Source organism: Planococcus citri, chromosome 4 (genome assembly GCF_950023065.1).
Source record: "Planococcus citri chromosome 4, ihPlaCitr1.1, whole genome shotgun sequence".
Classification (NCBI taxonomy): domain Eukaryota; kingdom Metazoa; phylum Arthropoda; class Insecta; order Hemiptera; family Pseudococcidae; genus Planococcus; species Planococcus citri.
The window spans coordinates 29,035,451-29,059,101 of NC_088680.1; the positions used below are offsets into that span (position 1 = coordinate 29,035,451).

Sequence of the window (23,651 nt, forward strand, 5' to 3'; positions counted from 1 at the left end):
TCTCCACCAGCACATCACATTCTACTCACTACAAATCAACTGTAGACCCTGCGTTCGTCCTCGCGCCTTGATTTCTAAGCCATGCGACCTCTGGTGGAAGTTTCTGAAAACTCATAGTTGACTTGTATAGTAAAATTAACCCATGACTTGTCAACTATAGTTGACAAGTTGGTCAGTCCACTTGTATAGTAAAATTAACCCATTCAACAGTTGACAAGTCTGGATACTAATACCTATATAAATAGTAGGTAAAACGAGATCCGGCTGAAAATGGGTGTACAGGGTCCCCCGGATCTCGCGAGTACTGTGGCATATGAAAGAACTTGCGAGATCCGGCAAAAGGATCTCAGGATCTCGCAATGTCGGATTTTATATAAAACGGATCTCGTAATGTATGGTTTTTACATGTATATTGTATATATATATATATAGATATGCAAACGGTACCTCTACGTCACCTTTTATATACTCACGCGTTCTCTTCGTCACCGAATTCGGTGACGGAGGCGTTTTGCCGGTGACGAAGACGTTTCCCTGTGTATAACAAGTTCAAACGGTTTGTTTTCCCCTGAAACGTAAAAGGGCAAAACTTTGTCCGGTGACGAAAAGGTCATGTATACACCTACTGTATACAGATTTAAAAAATTTTTTTCCATCAACACAAACATACCCTCGACATCACCGTATATAAACAGTACCTTTTGGTCACCGCTTTTTAAATGCTTCGAGTTGTGTTATATTTTCGTATTCGTAGCCAGCGCAGTTGCAGTCTATTAGGCAAGGCAGCAGGTGACAATTTGGTATAGTCAATATCTTTTTAAATACACAAGGTCACGGAAGAGATCAGTTTATAGTCGGAGGCAAATTGGTACCATTCACGTAAATTTTTTTTGTATAAGCTTAAAGCATGTAAATCAAGTGGGGAAAAGAGTATAATCACTATTACAACTGTGCTGGTTAAGAATATGCTATAAATACACCGCCGGAGGCATTTTAAAGCCTGGTGACGAAAAGGTACTGTTTATGTACGGTGACGTCGAGGATACTTAGGTCCATATATATATAGATTTAAACTTAGTCATTGTGGTGCCCGTTTTAAGTATACGTAGTCATTGTGGTGCCCGGTTTTGGGCTTGTGGCGCCCAAATCGGGCACCACAAGGTCTTTTTATATAAAACGATGCAGAATCGAGTGAAATGCACTCTAAGGTGAAAAAAAAAATTTTGAGGCAGGCACCACAAGTACCAAGTTTATGTATCGGGCACCTCTGTGACTAACTATGATGAAAAATCCAAACTGCACCAAAACACCTTTATCATACATATATATGTGATCCTCTATGTACGCGGGCACCACAATTACCATAAAAGACCCGGGCACCACAAGGTACTAGGTACGTGTATTCATATACATATATATAGGCATCGCGGTAGGCTTATGAGCCAATTTTTCAAAATTTCAAAATTTTTAAAATCATTTTCAATTTCTGTTCTAATTAACTAATTGAAATTCTAATTGCACAGTCATTGAAATATATAATTTATCTGTATCAAGAAACAGAATTAAAAATTTTTGGAGAAAATTTTTTCAAAAAAATTTTAAAATTTTTTGAACTATATTGAATTTTGTGAAAATTGCTTGGTTGTCAAAAAGTCTGAACCACATCAAAATTTTTGGTATCAACAGTATTCCCATAGAGCAATAAAATGCAGAAAAATCATTAGTCAAATTTATCATCGTGCATACCCAATTTCAACAGGGCTTTGGGTATGCCGACCAGTACTTCCTATTCTATAGGCCTCATGTTAGTACTACATCTAGCGAACATCTCTGAGAAATATTTGGTGCGCGCAGCTAACTTTGACAAAACTAGTTTGAAACAGGTGGCTGACTTGTTATGTAAGATTAACCTTTACAAAGTGAGCCAGGCTGGTAAACCTACTGGTTCACTTCTTATGCAAGATTAACCCACACATGGGTTCATAAGTGTGCTGTCGTGAACATATATATATTTAGCCGCATACAGGCAAACTCGTAATGTTTTGTATAAACAGCAATCTCAAGACCCCTCTATAACTTCGTTGCTGTGCATGCGCTTGACGCGTCACCCCATAGGCCTGATAGTACTCGATGTTAGGCCGCCTTATATTCATTAACTTGATTTTTTGGTGACCTGTTGAAAGTGTCTCATTGCCAAAACATCTATTTTTCAAGAAAGCTTTTTTTTCGAAGTCTCATACGTCTCTGTTTTTTGCAAATACCTTTTTAACAAAGCATCCTACAGAAAAATAACCAGCTCTGAGCAGAAAGGAAATTTTATTCTCTACAATTTCCTTCATGGCATTTTTTTCCTAGGATGCATACTTTTCCCATAAAATCGATGTTTAGGTTGAAAAACACGAAAATTCGGACCTGTATAATCAACTCTAAATTAAAATTGAGCAGTCAAAAATTAATTTTAGACGATTTTTGACCACGCCATGTGAAAGAGGAGATCTTCAACCACCAAAATCATCAAAAAGAACGTAAAAAACATAAAAAATGATTCTTGACAATAAACACCTTTTCCTCATATCTTCATACTTATTAATTAGGCTATGTACTCATTTGAAAATTGTGTCAAAAGTGAAATTGTATAAACAGCAATCTCACGTCCCTGCTCAAACTTTGCCAGTAGACTCCCCACACCTTGTAGATTCATATAGCACCTCATAGCAAAGTCACGTCCTAAAAAAGTTACGAGTTTGCCAAAACGTTATGAGTTTGCTGGTTAATCAAGAAAAAGGTTACGAGATTTCCCTCTGGAATATGTATATGAATACACGTACCTAGTACCTTGTGGTGCCCGGGTCTTTTATGGTAATTGTGGTGCCCGCGTACATAGAGGATCATATATATATGTATGATAAAGGTGTTTTGGAGCAGTTTATTTTTTTTGTGGTTTTTAGTCATAGTGGTGCCCGTTATATAAACTTGTTACTTGTGGTGCCCGCCTCAAAAATTTTTTTTTCACCTTAGAGTGCATTTCATCAAATTCTACATCGTTATATATAAAAAGACCTTGTGGTGCCCGATTTGGGCGCCACAAGCCCAAAACCGGGCACCACAATGACTACGTATACTTAAAACGGGCACTACAATGACTAAGTTTAAATCTATATATAGGTATTAGTATCCAGATTTGTCAACTAATCAATGGGTTAATTTTACTATACAAGTGGACTGACCTACTTGTCAACTATAGTTGGTTGACAAGTCATGGGTTAATTTTACTATACAAGTCAACTATGAGTTTTCAGAAACTTCCACCAGAGGGCGCATGGTTTAGAAATCAAGGCGCGAGGATGAACGCAGGGTCTACAGTCAATTTGTAGTAAGTAGAATGTGATGCGCTGGTGGATATGTATGCAAATACATCGATCCTGAGTGTACACGACAACAAATTTGACTTGAAATTTTTCAGTATTTTATTGGCCCATGGAAAAATTGAAAACATCAAAAATTTTTATGGTGTCCAAGCTTTCTTGTGGTGTCCTAACTTTTTTTTAATTCAAATTATTTCAACTCCATTTTCAAAATTTTTCTTCAAAATTTAGCCTAAAAATCTGAATACTTTTTTCAACACATAGATTTTTTAAATATTAGATTGAATCTGCAAATAAAATTTTGGTAAGTTATTTAGAACAGAAATTATGCCAATTTTAAAATTTTGTTCACTTTTCAGCATATATGCCATGCATAGTTGACATGTCTGGTCGCGAGCAAATATCTATTAAATAAAGCGCCAGCCCAAAAAATACCCAAAAAATAAACGAAAAATACGTGAAAAATCAAAAAAAATTATTTAGCCCGTTCTATGGCACCTAGAAAGCTAATTTTTTTTTTAATCGAAACCTTAACGTTTCTACAATAAGAAAAAAATTATCAGACCAACAAATTTTGATGTTAAAGGGCCCAAATTTCGAGTTGAAATGGGCTGTTTTTGCCGTTTTTTCGATTATTCTGCAATATATCGAAAACGAAAAAAAAGATGAAGGTGGTTAATGTCTCATTTTAAAGAGCATTAAATTTTGCACATTTCCCTCACTGACATTACTCCTCTAGGGTGCTTCGTTTTCGAGCTATTTTAAATTCAAATTTTGAATTTCAGTTATACAATTTTGAATTAAATTATCTCGAAAACTAAAAACGCTAGATGGGTAATGTAAACGAGGGAAATGTTCAAAATTCGATGCTCTTTGAAATGGTGTAACCTGTTATCAGATCAAAATTGATCATCCGCGTCAAATTTACTGTTTAGTTCAAAAATACACAAAAAATTACTATAAAATACGTGAAAATCAAAAAAAAAATATCTAGCCCGTTCTATGGCACCTAGAAAGCTATTTTTTTTTTTTAATCGACGCCTCAACTTCTCTAGAATATGAAAAAAATTATCAGACCAACCAATTTTCAAGTTAAAGGGCCCGAATTTCGAGTTTAAATGGGTCTATTCAGCGTTTGAATGAGATGCATGGATGTGCGGTGAGACGGGGTAGCAGGTAGCTAAAACCTGTTTGCAATAGTAGAGCGGCGACATCGAGTCAGTGTTTTGTCAACGTTACCCCGCACCAACTCACCCTTAAACCAGTTCATCCTATTCATTCCATAACTCAGGTTTCACCAAACACACCAAACACAGAAAAAACGTCTTTTGTTGAGAGATTGTAGGTTTTATTTTACACAACAATCAACATCCCAAAGACTTCGAGGAATTAGTCATTTTAAAAGAAAACAATTTCACCTAAACACTTTTAAACAAGTACATGACATGTAAATACCTACAGTGTTTAAAGTATTTTTTCTTTTTCATAAAAAAATCTATGAATAGATGGCAACTATAAAATACTCAAGTATAGATAGTGCAAATGATTACACATTTCAGAGAATTGTGAGGTGTTAACATCATCAAGTGAAGTTATCTATCAATCCATCTATCTACCTCATCTATGTACAATTGTACATATCTATCTCTATCAAATAAAGCGCCTCTCCCAAAAAATACTCAAAAAATACATGGAAAAATACCAAAAAAATACCCGAAAAAATGCAACCTAGAGAGCTAATTTTTTTTATTCGACACGTTAACATAATTAGGTATCTAGAATATAGAAAAAATATACAGCTCAAAAAATTTTGAAATTAAAGGACCGGTCCAAATCTTGAGTTTAAAAATGAGCTGTTCTTGCCATTTTTTCGATCATGCTCCAATGTATAGATTTACCAAAAACCAAAAAAGCAATAAAGATGGGTAATGTCTCTTTTTAGAGAGTATTAAATTTTCGAACATTTCTCGCTCTTACATTAAGTTACCCTCTAGGGTTCTTAGTCCTTGAGCTATTTTGAATACAAATTTTGAATTTCGGTTACAAAATTTTGAATTAAATTAATCTCAAAAACTAACAATGCTAAATGGGTTATGTAAGCGAGACAAATGTTCAAAGTTTCATACTCTTTGAATGAGGAAGTGTACAATAGAGGGGGGTTTGGGGGCGCAGCCCCCAAGAGCGAGTTCCGAGGGCGAAGCCCGAGGAACGAGTAACGGGGGTTGGGCCGCGAAGCGGCCAGGGGGCCGTAGGCCCCCTAGTATATATATAAAAACTGACACACGGGGAATCGTCTAGTTTGAGGTCAAAACGTTGAGAACTATCAAAGTTTTTCACCTCCGACCTTTTTATCCAAAGTTGGGCCTACCGCAATAGCCATCATTTTTTACAAAAATTTGGCTAAAAACGTTATAATGTAATGAGGACTGGTATATATGAACATTCACACCACCAGATGTCGAGTGGCCTTCCCTCTTAGTGGACCCCCTCCCCCCAAATGACTTTCGCACTACATCTCCCTCAGTACCACTCCTTCAGAAAAATACGTCACATCAATGTTGTCTCGAGTAAAATTGTTCAAAAATTATTTGCAAAACATAGCATAGCTCCTCTACCCAAGTGAGGGGAGTGGACCCACGCAATTTTCATAACGCAGTCATTTCAGTTACCTACGTATGTATCAAATTTTTCACAACCATCCCAGACAACCCTTCTGATATCTGAAAATTCATAAACGTACTGAAAAACATCAACGTAATAAACCAAATCTAAACCCCTTTCTTTGCGAGTGCAATAATATTGCAATTATAAGCACCCAAAAAAAAACATTTACATACTCGTATTTTAATAACTTCATTTCATAAAAATTAAAAAATAATAACGAAGTACCCATATTCTTATTTTTACGAGCTGAGGCTGCCATGGATCCATGTCGTCGTCATCTGTGGTATAATCTTCTCCACTTTCATCGATAGTATATTCGTAACTGTCTTTCTCGATTTCGTAATCGCTATCATCTTCGTCCTCGTCATCATCCTCGCCATCATCCTTGCCATCATCCTTGTCATTGTCGTAAATATTGATAGCGCCGTAATCTTGTACATCTTCGTCACTCTCAACCGTATTAGAGCTTTTGTTCGTGCATGAGACGCCTTCACAATGGTTGCAAGCAGCATTACAAAGAAGCCCACTTTTCCTGCATCCACACGCTTTTCCGCAACCTGTGGTGCAAGAGCAGAAAATACCTCTCAGAACTTCGGCTGGAGCGGCAGGTAATGTAGTTGGTGTCGGCAACAATCCATTCGACGTGCTGTGCCAACCATAGTTTATGGGGAGAAGTCGTTCTTCAACTGTTAGCTTGTTTTGGATTCTAGGTAAACCCTCTTGCTGTGCTGCTCAGTTGCACCTTTGGTATTGTAGGAGGAAGTGAGGCTAACATTGATGCATTTCGTTTCAAAGATTTTACAAAACATTTGAATCGAAATTCATCAAGATCTTCTTCTTCTTCCCCGTCATAGAGCGCCACAACTGCTTTTTCTCCTGCCAGAATTATATCTTCTATATCAGCATCCGCTCGGTAAAATTTATCAATTTCAGTCTGAAGATAACTTTTTTACATCAGAGTTTTAATAGCCCGAACTTTTCCAAATTGTAAGTAAAATAAATACAAACACACGTATAAGTAATCACTAGTAGATGCAGTGTTTTGAATATTAGGAGGGCAAGGGTGGTGGTACTTGTCACGCGAAGATGGCGGAAATCCGACATGATTTTTCTATACCTATTCTTTGAAAAATATTTCATTCTTAAAAATTGGTCAGTAATGATAATGGTTCAATGACGATTGCAAATTTCCGGCAGTGCTTTGGTCATGAGATATAAATACACCAAAATGCCATAAAACACAGATGAGGTGTGATTAAAAAAGGGTATTTTGTGTTTTGGTGTAGGTATAACTCACAAAATGAAGAGTCAAATAAAAGATCTATAAATGAAGAGCCAAAGAGATAGGTTAGATTATTTGCGATTTTTGTCAAGATATCCTATTTTAATACCATAATGTTTTGAGAAATCATTGAAAAAAAATAATGAAGAACCAAGTTGGATTTATACACAAGTTTGCATTACCAAGTGTAGCCAGAGCCACCCTCTAACCCTATGAAAATAGGTTACCTTTTCTATGAAAAAAAACTGGTTGTATCACACCCTGTGAATGTGTGATAAAATAGAACATGCCGACTAAGGGGTTCTTTTTGTAGTTCCAATATGTTGAAATACGTCGTTTCACGTTTGTTTTGACCAGGTTTCATTAGGATGAGGGAACCGGAATATTCTTCGGCCAGGGCAACAGCAAGTACTATCAGATCCGTATCGTTTCCAACAATAACTACATTCTCTCCAGCACGGCATTTTTCAAGTGCAGTTTCAATTATTAATCCGTCTGCGTCATTCGCAGCCACCTCTGATTTGATTCCAGTTTCTTTTAAACGCTCTCTCAGCAATACGATAAATCGATGTTTATTAACTGAATTTGTCAGAAATTGGTTTTGCTTAGTTCTGACTACCTTATCTGCGGATACGTCGATGTCAGCACAGGTGCCAGAATGTGCCATTCGACGAAGATGCTCGGCATTTTTTGTTGTCTGCTTGGAGTTTAGATATCCATCGAATACGACTGTAATTTTGGATGGTAATGGCGAGAAACTTTTAATATAGGTGATGTAGCGACCACATAATTCATCATATGTGACGCTTTTCTGCCATTGAATTCTGTGCAGGAGGAACCCTCCATCAATTACATACGAAGCCTCCTTTACATCCGGTTTTTGTTTCAACGAAGGGAATAAAACGTAAATTTCCGACTTCTGCTGGTGTCTCATTCCATTTTCACTGAATAATGACAATGGAAATGGAGCGAGTTCGTACTTGAAATAGTTACGTAGGTCGTCATCATCCTTCTTCAGAAGGCTGATGCGTTGAAATATGACGAGTGGATCAATGGGTACCGCATCATCATGGATTTTCATGAGCGAAGTCATAGACGAAAGTGGAATTACTCGATCTCCTGAAACACATAAAAATATGGCTTAGTTTTATAATACGTATTGCCGAAAACACCTTACAGTAGTCTTAAATCATACAGCGTTTAAAAGTGACTTCGCCGAACGTTTTACCAATCATATATGTTTTATTCCATTTTTACCAATTTCGAAGCTCTTATGACAATTGATGCGATAATCTCCAGTGAGTCCAAATGAGAGTGACATAAGTTCTTCATTTTTAGGAAAAGGATCATGTATTTCGAACCATTTGACCATTTTTTTTTGTTGATTCTATGTCTCGTTTCATTGTGGATACTCGAAGGTCAACATGCTGTTCGCTTGATGCCGTGGTACACCCTGTGAACTCCTCCATTGCCTCGGAAACCTTGGATAAAACTGGCCGAGAAAGTGTCCAAATTCTTAAAAGTGAACTCGTCACACCTCGTCCATGTGTTAGACCATTCACACATTTCATACTGCGATTCAGTGTTTGCTCGATAACCATATCAGTTGGCACTCCTGACCAGAATTTATTGCTTAGAACATAATGAGCCTTCTATGTTAATACTATATGTTCTAAGATTTATTGGTTCTTCGAACAGTAAAAAACCGACTAATTAGTTCTCTGCATGTGTGATCCAGTTGCAAAGCATCCTGTAAGTAGAGATGAGCCGACTTTGCGTACAAAAAATGGCCACTAGCATGGAAAAACGGTAACATCTGAGCAATGCATTGTAAATTCGCTTCCCAATCACCCATTCTTTCAGCCATGACGAAGTTTTTCAACAATGAAACCATGTAGAAGTATTGCAACCATAATTCAGCAGTTTTTCCTCGATTTGCAATATTTTGAAGCTCATTTTCAAACGCATTCATAGATTGTGATAGCTGGGACTCTCCTTGGTATTCAGAGGGAGAGTTTTGTGCTATTCAGCATATAGTTAAGCCCAGGGAACCCAAACTCTACTGATGACCTTACGAAAGTACATCGAACAGCAAAGGTGACGAAACACCGCATAAATGATCATAGACCGCAAATGAAGTGTTATGCTTTATTTGTACACATCTCTGATATAAAACCGAATCGATTAAATACAAAAAAGACACACTAATCATTATAAAAAGACACTTGCAATGTCGATTGCAAGTGGAAGCTCTGAAATGCATCCGTACCGGAACACCAGTGAAAAAATACCTAACGTTTTGTAACGTCTCTAATGGCGGAGTGGCTATACTCGAACTAATCCGACAGAGTGCACTACTTAGTCAGTGCTGCCACTCCGAGGGAACACATCTTCCCTTTAGGTGGAAGCTGCGGGCGCAACCCCTTCCGGTACATTGCCCCGCTTCCATGAACAGCGCGGACAGGAGCAGGAGATGCTGGATCATTGAAGCTTAAACGGCTCTCTGACGACAGACGGGAGGGGGAGGGCCCCTTGCCCCGCTTCCATGAACCCGCAGCTTCTCGATGTTGAATAGCTAGGTCCTTCGGAATCCATTCATCAGCCTCCATCATGCCAAATTTTAAACATCTCTGCTATTTTCACTGCACTAGCGACTTAAAATTATCTTAGATGCGAACAATTTCTACAAAATAAATTAATAAATTCACATCTTAGTCACTATGTGCTACATAAATTCACAAACATAAATATTTAACGAAAATAGCATACAAAAATTCAACAACATAACAATAAACGTAATTATGTGAGAAATTACACACATTTTCAAAAAAACTCTGCTTTTACAAGATATTTCTCACTCAATCTCTCTCACCACATTTCACTCATGTCAAACTCCACTTTCAATAACAATTTAAGAAACATGGTCATCTAAATAAAATTACAACATTTCAAGATAATTCATAAATGTCTAAAAAAAACAATAAGTCATAAATAAAGAATTAAAAAAAAAATAAATAAATAAATAAAATGAGATATAAATTCACTATTCCAACCTAGATTACGGCAATTACCAATCTTTTTTTTTTTAAAAAAATCTCTGCTCTTTCCTGTGTTGTTCTGCCCCACTAAACTGAATTTCACGTAACGTTGGTTGATTCGGCATGTTTTACTCTGCTTATAAATAGCCAATTCTTCGTTTTCACATTTAGTAGGATGTGTTATCAGGTACTTCGGAGCAGATAACGTGCAGCTAGGTTGGCTCTATTCTTTTCACCAACGCAGATAAATGCATGCAAACACAATCACGTTGAAATTTATCTGTAGCCTTGTTTTAACTGGCATTCGCTTCTTGCAGCACTAGTAGATGTGTGATGGAACACACTCGTTTCCATTTTCCAAAATAGATTCAAAACTGCCCCACTATCCAGGCAAAATGGGTTTTCTTTTTCACAGGGCTGCTGTTGTGCCACTGTAACCTGATTTACGATCATTTCAGGTTGCCTGTTGCCCCATTCACGTGATTAACGCTATTTTTCATCTTCTCTGTTTGGTTTTATTTTGACTCAAAAAACCATTTCAAAAATCTTCTTGGGCTGTTGTTTTGCCCCAGCAACATGATTTTACTCATCTCTGTTATCAGCAAGCTGATGTCTCCAAATAAAATTCGAAAAACATTGGAACAGGAATCCTTTTTATTTCGTCTCTGTTGTAGTAAGTGCCTCGTGAGTTAGCTTCTAATTAAACATCACACTATTGTCACGGACAGCTGGCTACTCGTTGCTATGCTCACACACAGCTGGGAAGATTTGCGCTATTCCCACTGACAGCTGGCCACTCGTTGCTATGCTCACACACAGCTGGGAAGATTCGTGCCATTCCCACTGACAGCTGGCCATCTCTGATATTTACGAGCTTCAAAGTTACGTGTTCTCTGATTTTCTCGCGCATGTTTTGACCTTTTATCGAACCTGACTTTCAAACTTCTCTGTTTGAGCTTGAAGAGCTTTGTCAAGCTTATTAATCTCTGCTCAAATTTTCCAAACCAAAGCTTGTCGAACTTGGTAAGAAAGCTCTATTTTTACGCAATTTTTCGGCACATTTTCGCGATTTTTTCGAGAATAAAAATTGTTCAGAAGTTCTAATTACATACGCGATTTTTCGGCCACTCTTTCGCGATTTTTTCGATATTAAAATTCACATACCTGTGATCGTCTTGTTCACCACTTTGACACATAAAACTGCTTAGCTGGTAAGTGGTAACACACTTGTTGGTTTCGTATGTTGCTCTGAACTTTTGACCTCGAAAATCCACTTATGACAAGTCTAACTATGCTCGTTTTTTCCAAACTCAAACTTGCACAAGTGTGCACAAAAGCTCAAAATTGGCACTTTTTGATCGGAATTTTTTGCTGCAAATGGTGAGCTGTCCGAGATGTCACAATATTATCACTTTTTAGGGTATCTGAGCTACCACTAAAAAGATTGTCAGGTCGCCAGGTTGACCTTATCCAAGCTGGGTGATTTCTCACTTGAATACTTCTGTCGCCAGGTTGACAGGGTGTTCCAAAAATAATCCCACGAAGACTAAAGATGCCGCTAAAGATGATTAGAGATGATCCCACGATGATTAAAGATGATTCCACGTTTATTAAAGATGATCCCACGTTGACTATAGATGATGAATCGCCGAAGTCGCCAAGTTGACCAAATTTGACCGGAATTCTGGGGTTTGTAAAACTCTGATAAGTAAAAACTCTGGTTGGAATACACGATTCCGCCTGTACTAGGTACAGTTTGTCTCTCTCGAGAGCAGATAGAAAGTAGGCTAGAGGTCGCGATACACGTGACTTTGCCCTATTTTGTGACACAAAAAGTGCACTGAAAAGCCCTGGGTACAGTTTACCACGTTTAGGGCGCCAAATATGTGATAGCTGGGACTCTCCTTGGTATTCAGAGGGAGAGTTTTGTGCTATTCAGCATATAGTTAAGCCCAGGGAACCCAAACTCTACTGATGACCTTACGAAAGTACATCGAACAGCAAAGGTGACGAAACACCGCATAAATGATCATAGACCGCAAATGAAGTGTTATGCTTTATTTGTACACATCTCTGATATAAAACCGAATCGATTAAATACAAAAAAGACACACTAATCATTATAAAAAGACACTTGCAATGTCGATTGCAAGTGGAAGCTCTGAAATGCATCCGTACCGGAACACCAGTGAAAAAATACCTAACGTTTTGTAACGTCTCTAATGGCGGAGTGGCTATACTCGAACTAATCCGACAGAGTGCACTACTTAGTCAGTGCTGCCACTCCGAGGGAACACATCTTCCCTTTAGGTGGAAGCTGCGGGCGCAACCCCTTCCGGTACAAGATTTTTCAAGAGTGTCCAACGCTTTTACCTCAAATATAGTAGGCGAACTGGCAAAAAATGATTCGTTTTTGAATTCTAGGCCATTCATTATAATTTTTCCGAGTGCTTCGTCCTTCGTGCATTAGATAATTTGCATGCACAGCACGACTGTATGCATGCCCACTTGAGATTTTATCGAGTGAATTCTGAGCAAAAATTTCACCCAAGGCTACCTTTAATCCGCTCCCGCTCATTATAAAGCCCATTGAACCGAGGAATGATAAAATTGTGTGAAACCCGCCAAGTCTAATGAAAATCGTCACATCTTCGTTATTCATATTCGATATTATGTGCCTCGCTTTAAAATATAGTGGTTGATCGAATGTAACAACACATAATTTCTGCTGGTGTGCTTTAGTTTCATCAATAGCGTGTTTCAAAACTGTGTAAATTGTATCTAGATCACTAGGTATTGCATTCACAAATGGTAGAAAATTCACTTCGGTTCTTTGAAAGTCCAACGTTGAGAGGCAATTTCACTCATAAAACCACTCCAGCCAGGAGCTTCTTCTTTCAAAAACTTTGAAAGTAGCAATGCTACATCACATTTTGGTATTTTGAGGTTATCAATATAGTGACATCTTCAATTACGACATCAATTTTCTTCGTTAGTGTAATGTAGCTTTTGAAAGTTATGTCAGCAAATTTTCCAATACATGGCGCCAAAGGAATCGATTTTATTCTCACCATGGGAGTTGGAATAATTGAATCTGGCTTGGAGTGACAAGCTCAATACCACCCATCGCATGAAAGGTATCCAATCCATTGATTGTCTGCGTGTTATGGTCCGCATTATCAAACACATATTGAAGAAAGGTGTCATCGTTGATTGGTTGCTTCGGGTAATTTAGAGCTGATGAAGTAAATAATCGAACTTCGTCATAGGACGCGCAAAATCCGAGCGAATTTAAAATATCTACGAGGTGCCGCGAACCAAATTTAGCATGAAAATGGACTGCAATGCCTACCATCAATGGCGAATGGTAAGATCTCGGCATCACAGTTGATATGATGCTGTGCGCAATTGCTATTAATTTTTTTTTCCTTGAACTTTCATCTCGGGTGTTGGACAAGAGAAGTTGCTCGAGTAAGAGAAGTAGAGAAGGGGGAATGCTACCTACTTTCGATGTTTTCTAAAAATGCTTGAGGTGCTGACAGGCCCGTAGCCAGGATTTTTTTCAGTCAGGGCAGATGGAATTGTGACCAGGGCATGGAAATTTACCAAAATTTATGAGTTGTGTGTGTGTGTGTGTGTGTGTGTGTGTGTGTGTGAGAGAGAGAGAGGGGGGGAGGTCGCAAATTTTGTATTTGGTTAATAATTCAAGCAGTCCTAGCTCTTGGAAATCAGTATTTCGAGGGGCATAAAAACAATGGTATTCAAATGATTTTTTTTTTAAATTCAAAATGAAAAAAGAAAAGCAAATGGGCCCGAGCGAAGCGAGGGCAAAAGCTCTCGAAAATCAGTATTTTGAGAGGTATAAAACAACGCTTTTTTTTGTGTGTGATGAGGTTCTTATAAAAAGTTTATTATTTGGTTCAAAATTTTAAAATTTAAATGATGATTTTTTTGGAAAATTTAAAATCGAAAAAATAAAAGCAAACGAATCCGAGCGAAGCGAGGGCAGATCCCGAAAAATTAGTATTATGAAGGGTATGAAAACGAATGCTTTCTTGTATGATTTATGAAGAAGTTTATTATTTTTGAAAAAAAAATCAAACTTGAAAAAGAAAAGAAAACAATCCTAAATGAAGCGAGGCCAAAAGTTCACAAAAATTCAATCATGTTTTGAGAAGTAAAAATAAAAAGTTTCTTTATGGAGAGAGGACTTTATTTTTCTGATTCAAACTTTGAATATTTCTTGAATTTGAACAATAGTACCCAAGTTTTCTAGGCGCGAGAAAAGAAAATGCAAATAGCACGAGCGAAGCGAGGGCAAAAGCTCTCAAAAATGTGTAATTCAAATTCTAAAAAAGTCGACAAATGTGACTTTTTCTACAAAATTTGTTCAAAATTCCGTAAAAAGGGGAAAAATTGAAAATTTGAAAAAAAGTAGGAATTTTGGATAAAATTGTTGAAAAATAGGACTTTAGTAGAACTAAAAGGACTTTTGAGAAAAAGTAGGACTATGCAATTATTTTGAATGTGAAATTGCAAAAAATGGAAAAACGATTTCAAAATTTGTTTGAAAGAGGAGAAATTTGCTAATTCGTCCAGCCAGGGCAAAGCGTTTTGCCAGCCAGGGCGCCGCCCTGGCTGCCCTTATGTAGGTTTCCTCTGAATCGGCCTTCTGCAAAATGTTGAAAACGTGTAACTAACTTTCTTTCATGATTATTGTAGATACTTAAGAAATGAAAATAAGCACATACTTGAGAAACCACATCTTCAAAAATTAAATTAGCAGCAGTAGAAATAATTCTCTTTTTTTCCTCCTCAAAATCATTTGATCTGTCTGCAGTGTTCCAGTTATCTGATAAAATTTTTTCGGCGGTACGTTTGAAAATCACAACTGGTTCACGATCGGGTGGTGCACCTATACAAAACATTCATATTAGTTTATAAATTGTTGTGATGAAAGTAACAAGTATGGTACATACTCGTAGCAATCAACCAAGTTGTAAGTATTTGAGAAAAATTTTCAGGTGCCCAAAACATTAAAAAATCTCACTGTAGACTAATTTTTTAAAATTTTTTCGCAAAACATAAATTTATTCCAAAAATACATCGTAAGTAAAAAAATTTCGAATGCATTCTTAGTTTTTCTCCAAAACTAACAATTTTAGCAATACTACAAACAACTTTTCTGTTGCAATACATCGCTGTGAATGAAAGATTTCAAAAATATTTACCAGAAATGTAGATGACTTTTTCTCCATATTTTTCTTCTAAATGTTTTTTTATCGTTTTTTATGAGGAACGTAATCATCAGGACCATAACCCACACTTCGTTCAAGTTCAGATAGAGAAAACTGGAATTTGTTGCTGTTGTCTATGAATTCAAAAATTTTATTCATTGCTAGACTGATTGAATCGGGATTTTTTTCGTATGCAGCTTTATAAAATAACGACTGGCAGTCAGAATGGTAAATGGCATCTACTGCTATTAAATCGTTCACATTGGCCAGCCGACGTAGCACCGCTTTGCCTGTGGACAGTATTTATTGCGATGAAAATTCAGAGTACATAGGTATACCATTTAATCAAATAATAAAATCATATCCAACACGTTATTATACCGTACCATGGTCATCATGTCTGTTATTAGCCGATTTTTTCGTTGATTTCAGCGTCGAGGAGGTTTCCACTTTTGAGATTTGGCGGCGACGTGATTTTGGCTTTTTTAATTCCTTTTTGGGATCCGCAATTTCACCACAATAAAAGCAATGAGTTTTAAAGTTTAATAGATAATTGTTCTGACGAAGATCGTAGATTTTTTTTGGGGAGTTGGTGGCTGTGTAGAGGTACCAGGGCCTCCTATTCAAATAAATAAAAATTGATAAAATTAGTAATTCGAAGTAATGTAGGTACGTGTTTTTAATTACATTCATATCTCACCGTCATCTGTGCCTTCATCTAATTTGTGTTTTCTACGTGTATTACTGAATCTGGTCTAGTGTATTCTCTTCGACAACGTCTATGTACAGTTATTGAACTTTTTGATTCCAAAGCTGAATGTAAACCATCGTCAAGTAACCGGCTAACATTACATATAGTTTGAATACCTTCCTTTTGAACAAAAACTTATTATGAAGCATCTTTTTTTTTACCACCACCACACTCTTCAGAACTTAATATTTTTTTTACAAAAAATGCACGTTTCCTCTGACATTATACAAAAATTAAAGTAGGCCTAATAACTGTCCGCGGTTTCAATTTTACACTTGAGAAATCATCTCGAATCAAGAAACTATTTCACATTCACATCGTAATACTGGCGAGTGCACAACTACCACAGTAAATAACGAACAAAACATCGTAGTGTTTATAGGAGGATAGGGGGTAGCTGCTGGATTGATAAGAAAGGCGCAGGATACAAACCGGTTTCAAAAGAAGAGGGTCGCATGATGATGTAGTGTTTCGTTGCTAAAGTCTACGTTTCTAATTCGGGCCGTACTCTCACGTAGATGGCGCTAGTGTGCCCATTGTTCTAGAGTTCAGACGGGGCTTTTTTTTTCTTAACCCTTTCTTATCAGTCGTATTTTACCAAAACGTTGAATTTACGAGTTAAAAATGAAAATATGATTCGGTCATGATTAATATGCAATACCATAATAATCGTAAAAATAATGTACATCGAATTAATTTTTCAGTTTTAACCCTTGAAATTAATGAGCTTTCGTAAACGCTGATAAGAAAGCCCCGTCTGAAAAATGTAAACATTCTGGCCAGCTCACTAGCGCCCCTATGTGAGTGTCCGGTCCGAATACATATAGGTATCCATGGTATTGCCTGGAAATGACAAAAAGAAGCTGGTGGGTATGTTCTATGCTGATGTGCAGCAAAGAAATATTTTGAAACGCACTAATGAAATGTAGGTATGACTAAGATTTGACACATAGGTACTTCAACAATCCAGGTAGGTAGTAGGTACATACACCTAGAAGAACGAATTTTCGGGTCTTTGAAATCTTTATTTTTTCAGATAATCAGTATAATCACATTAAAATGTGTAATTATACGCAATCGCATGCACTATAGAAAGATTAGTAGATCTAATCCAGTTTGCATTTATTGAAATGTTTGATTTACATATTATAAGCTCCTCCCGGGGGGACATTTTTGAAATGACCGCGTTATGAAAATTGCGGGTCCACCCCCCCTCACTTGGGTAGGGGAGCTATGCTATGTTTTGCAGGTAATCTTTGAACAATTTTACTCGAGACAACATTGATGTGACGTATTTTTTCTGAAGGAGTGGTACTGAGGGAGATGTAGTGCGAAAGTCATTTGGGGGGAGGGGGTCCACTAAGGGGGAATGCCACTCGACATCTGGCGGTGTGAATGTTCATATATACCAGTCCTCATTACATTATAACGTTTTTTTTTGTTTTATAACACCATTAACAACTTTAATTTCATGCAAGTTGTGAAATTAATGACATTATGAGGGGAGGGGGGAGGGGTGGTTGTGTAGTCCACCGGGTAGTTATGAATAGGGTCAATATTTATATCTGAGCACATCCATTCGTTCGATACTAGCATGAGAAACGGTTTTCAAAAAATTTCGAAAAATTGTAGTCACTTTGAAGGAACCTCCCTCTCTTTAAACAAACACAGCTCCACCCCCTTGGGGTTACGGCAACCATCAGATAGTAATCTTGTAGGGAATTTTCTGTAGATTACAATGAACTTGCTTTCTACCAAAGTTTTCCAAATGAAATGCTAATTCTATACTGGACATATTCCCAACATCATTTTTTGATCTTTTTGACTTTGGTTTTTTTGATTTTTGGCGTGCTAAATTTTTTTACAGACCACTGTGCGCAGGGGGGACGAAGCCCCCCAAATACAGGCGAAGCACAGGAGCGAAGCGAGGGTGCGAGTAGTTTAAGAGCCCTCAGTGTTTCTGGCACAAAAATTTGGCTCTCACCTAGCGGTAGACTGCTACGACTTTTCTTCTTGTTGTTGGTTTCAAAGTAGATAGGCCTAGAAAATTTATACAGATGTGTAGGTATAAAAAATGAATAATTAATTATCGTATACCTACATACCAATCTGATCATAAAAATTAATATTGTAAGAAGCATTTCAGATAAAAAAATACTTATTGAAAAGATAACTTGTAAGAAGATTATTAGATCAATGAATTCCATCTAGGTATTGATTGAATATTTTTCATTATTCAATTTTTACATTACTTACGTGGCACTGACAGTTGAGTTTACACTACTTTAACGTTAATTTAAAAAATAGTGTAGCTACTTATAGCTACAAATGTTCCGCATTTTTAAGAATTTAGTTTTATATTTCTCTATTTTATCATCTTGTGCTTACGCGCGTCCACTACAACCTACAGATGAAGTCACACCCAAAGACACAGATCTACCACGTATACATACCGGACCACCATTTAATTACGAATTGGTAGGGAAAGATATCAGTATTGGAGTCGAAGTTCAACAGGTACGTTGCAGTGTTGAAAAAAAACGTTTTTTTTAAAAAAAAAGACAAAACAAACGGTTTTTTTTGTTTAAAACGTTTTTTTTTGTTTTAAACAGCGTTTTAAACTGCTGGATTCTCATGTGTTTTAAATGTGTTTTAAACATGTTTAAAATGTGTTTTAAACACGTTTTTAACACAAATTCATTTATTTTGGATTCAGTTTTTCAAATATACGTTATCCAGTCATTAATTTTCAAGATGAGACGTCATAAAATAGCTATAGGCTCAAAAAATATTAAAAAATTGAAATCAAAACACAAAATTTTCCTTCAAAAAAAAGTATAGGAAGAAGAATGGAAATCTAAAAATTCAGTCCCTTCAATTTCAATACTTTTTCAACGAGAAATGGAAAAAAACGTGTTTTTTTTTAGGAAATTGGAGTTGAAAAAAAAACTTGTTTAAAACAAAAAACCATTTTAAACAGAATTTTGTTTTAAACACTGTCTGCTTTTTTCTCAACGTTTAAAACAGTGTTTTGAACGTTTTAAACATACGTTACTGTGTTAAACTGACAACACTGGTACGTTGTCCTTGGTGATGAGGAATTCATCGCATTGAGTAACCGAATACAATCATTTTTGTATTTTTAGGAGGCCGCCCCCTATGAAGGGATGACAAAAGTCTCTGATATGTTACTTTCCTTGAAACAGTGGATTCGACGGGCAATCGTAGCCGAGAGAAAGGTGAATATATATGCTCAAAAGAACGTACTATGCGAATATCAAAAGGTACGTATCTAATTGAAAGTTTAATTGGCATACGAGGGTGGTTCAAAAAGTTAGTTTAACGCCTCGAGTATACTATGAAGACATGGTTAAAACAAAAAAACAAGGTCATTTTCTGAAAATTCAGACTATTTTCTATTGTTCTAGATAGTCACATTTGTGCTAAATACAGTTTTGATGCTGTTCAACTGGCTTAGCAACTTTTAAGTCAACATTTTTTGCGTCCAGTTTTTTTAGAGCAATTTAGGTACCCACACCTACTCTTTCTATACCGAAGTTTTCCATTCAATAATTTTCAAAATTATTGAGATTAAGATATTTCATCTAATTTTATTTATATTTGAACTAAGTATTTCAAATTGAATAACTACTCGTACATAATATTGCTGCAGTTGGGTAATTCTCAAAAAAAGATAAAAATCGTGTACATGGCAAATTTCTCAAAGGTTTTCGCATGAAATTTTTCATTTTTTTTTTTTTTTGGTCCATTCAAGGATCATCCCCCACACATTTCACATATGGTATTGAGATTTTTAGCCCATCCTTTCATTGGTGTACATTCGATTTTATACCCCAAATGTCCTTCGACTTAGCTGTCACACGCCATGTTTTTGAAAATAAATGTTATAAAGTGTCATGAACTTCATTTTTTTTGGGGAAAAATTGACACATTCTCATTATCATAGAACACGAAGGTCCATTATTGTGCAAATTGCAATTGGAATAAGTCCATAGGAAGCTCACATTTCACATTTGAAAACTGTCACACACTTTTTGCACAAATTTTAGAGCAATTTTCAATTATTTTTGGTAGCTTCCCAATCCAACATTTTTTTCTGGCGAGTGGCTGCACTGGTTCACTGTCCTCATGAAAATGTTACCCCGCAATGTTATTTTCAAAACCTACGCAATGGCTCGTTCTGATCGTACTTGTCTCTGAAAATATGATATTTCGCAAAATCGGTGTCCTTCGGCTTGCTTTTTATTTACCCTGATGAACCCGCCAAAAACGATAATTGAGAAAGGGGAGTTATTCTACATGATAAGTACACATGTATTACGTGTTAAAAATCGAATAATGTCCAGTAGGTAAGGCTAGAAACGAAAAAACGTTGAGATTGTCCTTTGGCTTGTCCAGCGCCCATTTGTCCTTCGACTTGGCCAAATTTCAGACAGCTGTACTTTTATCGCGCTAGTCGACATATTACACGATAATACAAGCAAAATTTGACATTTTCTCCCTCCCCACACTTCACCTCTACCACTACCAAAAAAATAAGTCCTGATTCGAACTTTGCGGCCTGAAAAACATAAATCGACATATTACACGATAATATAAGCAAAATTTGACATTTTCCCCCTCCTCACGCCTCACCCTCCACCTCTACATAAAAAATAACTGCAGATTCGAATTCTACGACCTCGAAAACATATCAATCGACATATTACACATCGATGAGGGTCGAATCCTAATTATCGCTGTTTAAGGGGGGCCGGGGTCCACAGTGGGGGGGATTGAATTGAGGCCAACACTAGAACAGGGATCTGTGACACCTATACAAATGATTCTCACTTGAAATTTTCCAAAAAAATGATTTTTATTTTTCAAAATTATGCACATCAAAATTGACCTTTTTTTTGAGAATTACCCACTTACATATTAATTATGGATGTTTCTAAACATTAACTTCTTGCAGAATGAAACTGATAGGAAAATCACGGAGATCGAAGTACCCTTGGTATTTCGGAATTATGTCACCAAGATTGAGGACAATTTCCCCGAAGTAAATGAAAGAATTCCGGCGCACATTATGAAGAATCAAAAGGTCCATTTAGGTATTCTTAAGAGAAAATACAATTGGATAAAAATCCTTTCCAACGATCGTTATTCCCACGATGATTATGTTAAACTATTGAAAGCCGCGATTAAAAAAAAGTTTTTTTCCGATAAAAATATTTCTTTAGATAAAGGTATTTTCGATTTGACCAAAGAACAGAGGAAAGAGTATGACGAATTTCTTGAAAAATTCTGTCACGCGATCGCAGTTTCAGTTGATTATGTAAACCGTGTTATTGCACACAATAAGTTTGGAAAATTTGTCAAAGGATCTTTGAATTTATTTGACGCGGCACACGATGAGTATGTGTCTTTGTTTTATCATGCGGTCATCAGTAGAAATTCGGAAGAAGAAAAAACAGAGTAGATTTTTTTTTACCTAAAAATCCAACTTTTAATTACCTGTAGCATGTGGCAACCCTGCATGCGCGTTTAGAGAGAGTTTTTATCATTTCTTGATACACGCTACGAAACTGTAGAATATCTGTCGTTTGATAACGTACGAAACATGTTGATTTCATGCCACTGTTCTTTTCCATCTCACTGAGATGAAAAGAACGCAAGAACGCACTAGGTACGAGATGAGTACGTACAAACACGAACGTTATCAGTTTTAATGAGGAACGGAGAGGCGAATAGTACGTAACACAGACTTCTCACTTACTTTATTGATTCGTTGAGCATTACTTAATTGAGTTAATTTTGTCTAAATACCTAATCTAAATATAATACCATTTAGTGTGTTGTTCATTCTAATCATTTTTTTTCGTGTTCTTCTCTTTTCATTTGTAACTAGGTAGTAGGTACTCGTACTTACTTATTTTATGCAGTGATCGAGTTTATTTGATTTAACCTATTTGACGTTTATTGTTTGTTCAGTGGATAGCACTTTGTAATGATTTTTAACGTAGCCTCTCTAAAATGAAAGAATTGGAATGCGAAATAACGATTTGCCGACTGGCATAAGAAAATAATACCACTTTTGCCAAATGCCAAATAAAATGGCATTTTTTTTTACAGAAAATGAAAAAAATATGAATTTTGCCGACTTACATACATATTATGTAGGTATTCTTTGATTTGAAGAAATGTTAATTTTCCGTTTTTAATTTTTGGATTTCATTTTGGAAAAGAGAGATGAATGTAGGTACCTGAGCGAAGTGAAGGCAGTGTATGGCTTTCAAAAATTTGTGTTTCAAAAAGTAAAAAAATTATATAGGTAATTCGGTATGTGAGAAATTTTTTGATTTCAAAATTAGAATGTGAATGAAGTTTTTTTTTTTAGAAATTTCAATAAAGAAAAAAGTGAACAGGCAAGCAATCGAAAATTTGTATTTTGAGAATAAAAAAAATGTTTTGTTTGAGAATATTACATTGTTTTCACTTCAAGAGTTTAGATCTTGAATCTTTTAAAAATTTCTTTGAAAAAATAAAATAAAAAGACCCGAACAAAGCGAGGGACGAAAGCTTTTGAAAATTTGTATTTTAAGAAGTAAAATAACGTTTTTATCCAAAATAACTAATTTTAAAATTGAACAAAAAAGCCAATCATCATTTCTTCCAAAAAGTCCGAAAATAGATCTCCTTAATCAAAGATAGGGTTAACTTTATTGTGCTGTTTTTGAGGAAAAAACACTGTTCATATGGCTCAAGTCAGTATTCCAAAAATATATCGTGTAGTCAAGTTTTGGAAAAGTGAAACGGAGGGTGAGGAAAAAAATGAAAGCTGTTGGCATTTTTTATCTCATTGAGAAAGTTTAACAACAACCAACTTTTATCAATTGAGTAGGTACACCTTTTATAGCACAAACATTTTATTCACAAAAAAATATAAAAAATAAATGTTCGTGATGTAAATGGTGTACCTACTTAATCGATTAAAAATGTGCGAAAAAGGTGAAAAACAATACATTCAAATCAATTAACAACCAACTTTAATGGGTCACACTACCTAGTTCGAGAAAACATTCGAGTACTTGAAATATTGAAGGATTAACACATATAAGGGGGAGGTATCCTAACTGGAAAAACTAATTTTGAACCCGTCAAGGCTACACTGAAGAAGCATTCCAAAACATACCACACGGCCAGCGCTCAACATTTCAGGTGCTGAAATGAATTTTTCGATTTTTGATGAAATATTGAAAATTAAAAGGCTCAAAATGGAAGATATCAAATTTTACCAGATTACCCGAG

The 23,651-nt window shown here is 36.2% G+C and overlaps 1 protein-coding gene across 2 annotated transcripts; it reads left to right on the forward strand.

The window, feature by feature from the left end:
• Positions 1-18,525: 18,525 nt before the first annotated feature.
• LOC135843861 (uncharacterized) lies at positions 18,526-22,211 on the forward strand. Of its 2 annotated transcripts, none has more exons than XM_065361899.1 (3): positions 18,526-18,854; positions 19,484-19,576; positions 21,316-22,211. In XM_065361899.1, the coding sequence occupies exons 1-3, from the start codon at positions 18,666-18,668 to the stop codon at positions 21,820-21,822; spliced, it is 789 nt and encodes a 262-aa protein (XP_065217971.1). In that variant the 5' UTR covers positions 18,526-18,665; the 3' UTR covers positions 21,823-22,211. The 2 variants fall into 2 exon arrangements, with proteins under 2 accessions (XP_065217971.1, XP_065217970.1); XM_065361898.1 differs by having other exon boundaries at positions 18,540-18,854; positions 19,484-19,621.
• Positions 22,212-23,651: the final 1,440 nt, after the last annotated feature.

Bases quoted from the DNA above. Each gene is read 5' to 3' on its own strand.
- LOC135843861 (XM_065361898.1), top strand. From the start codon at position 18,666: ATGTTCCGCATTTTTAAGAATTTAGTTTTATATTTCTCTATTTTATCA. The intron at 18,855-19,483 runs GTACGTTGCAGT...TTGTATTTTTAG, and splicing joins TTGGAGTCGAAGTTCAACAG to GAGGCCGCCCCCTATGAAGG. The intron at 19,622-21,315 runs GTACGTATCTAA...AACTTCTTGCAG, and splicing joins TACTATGCGAATATCAAAAG to AATGAAACTGATAGGAAAAT.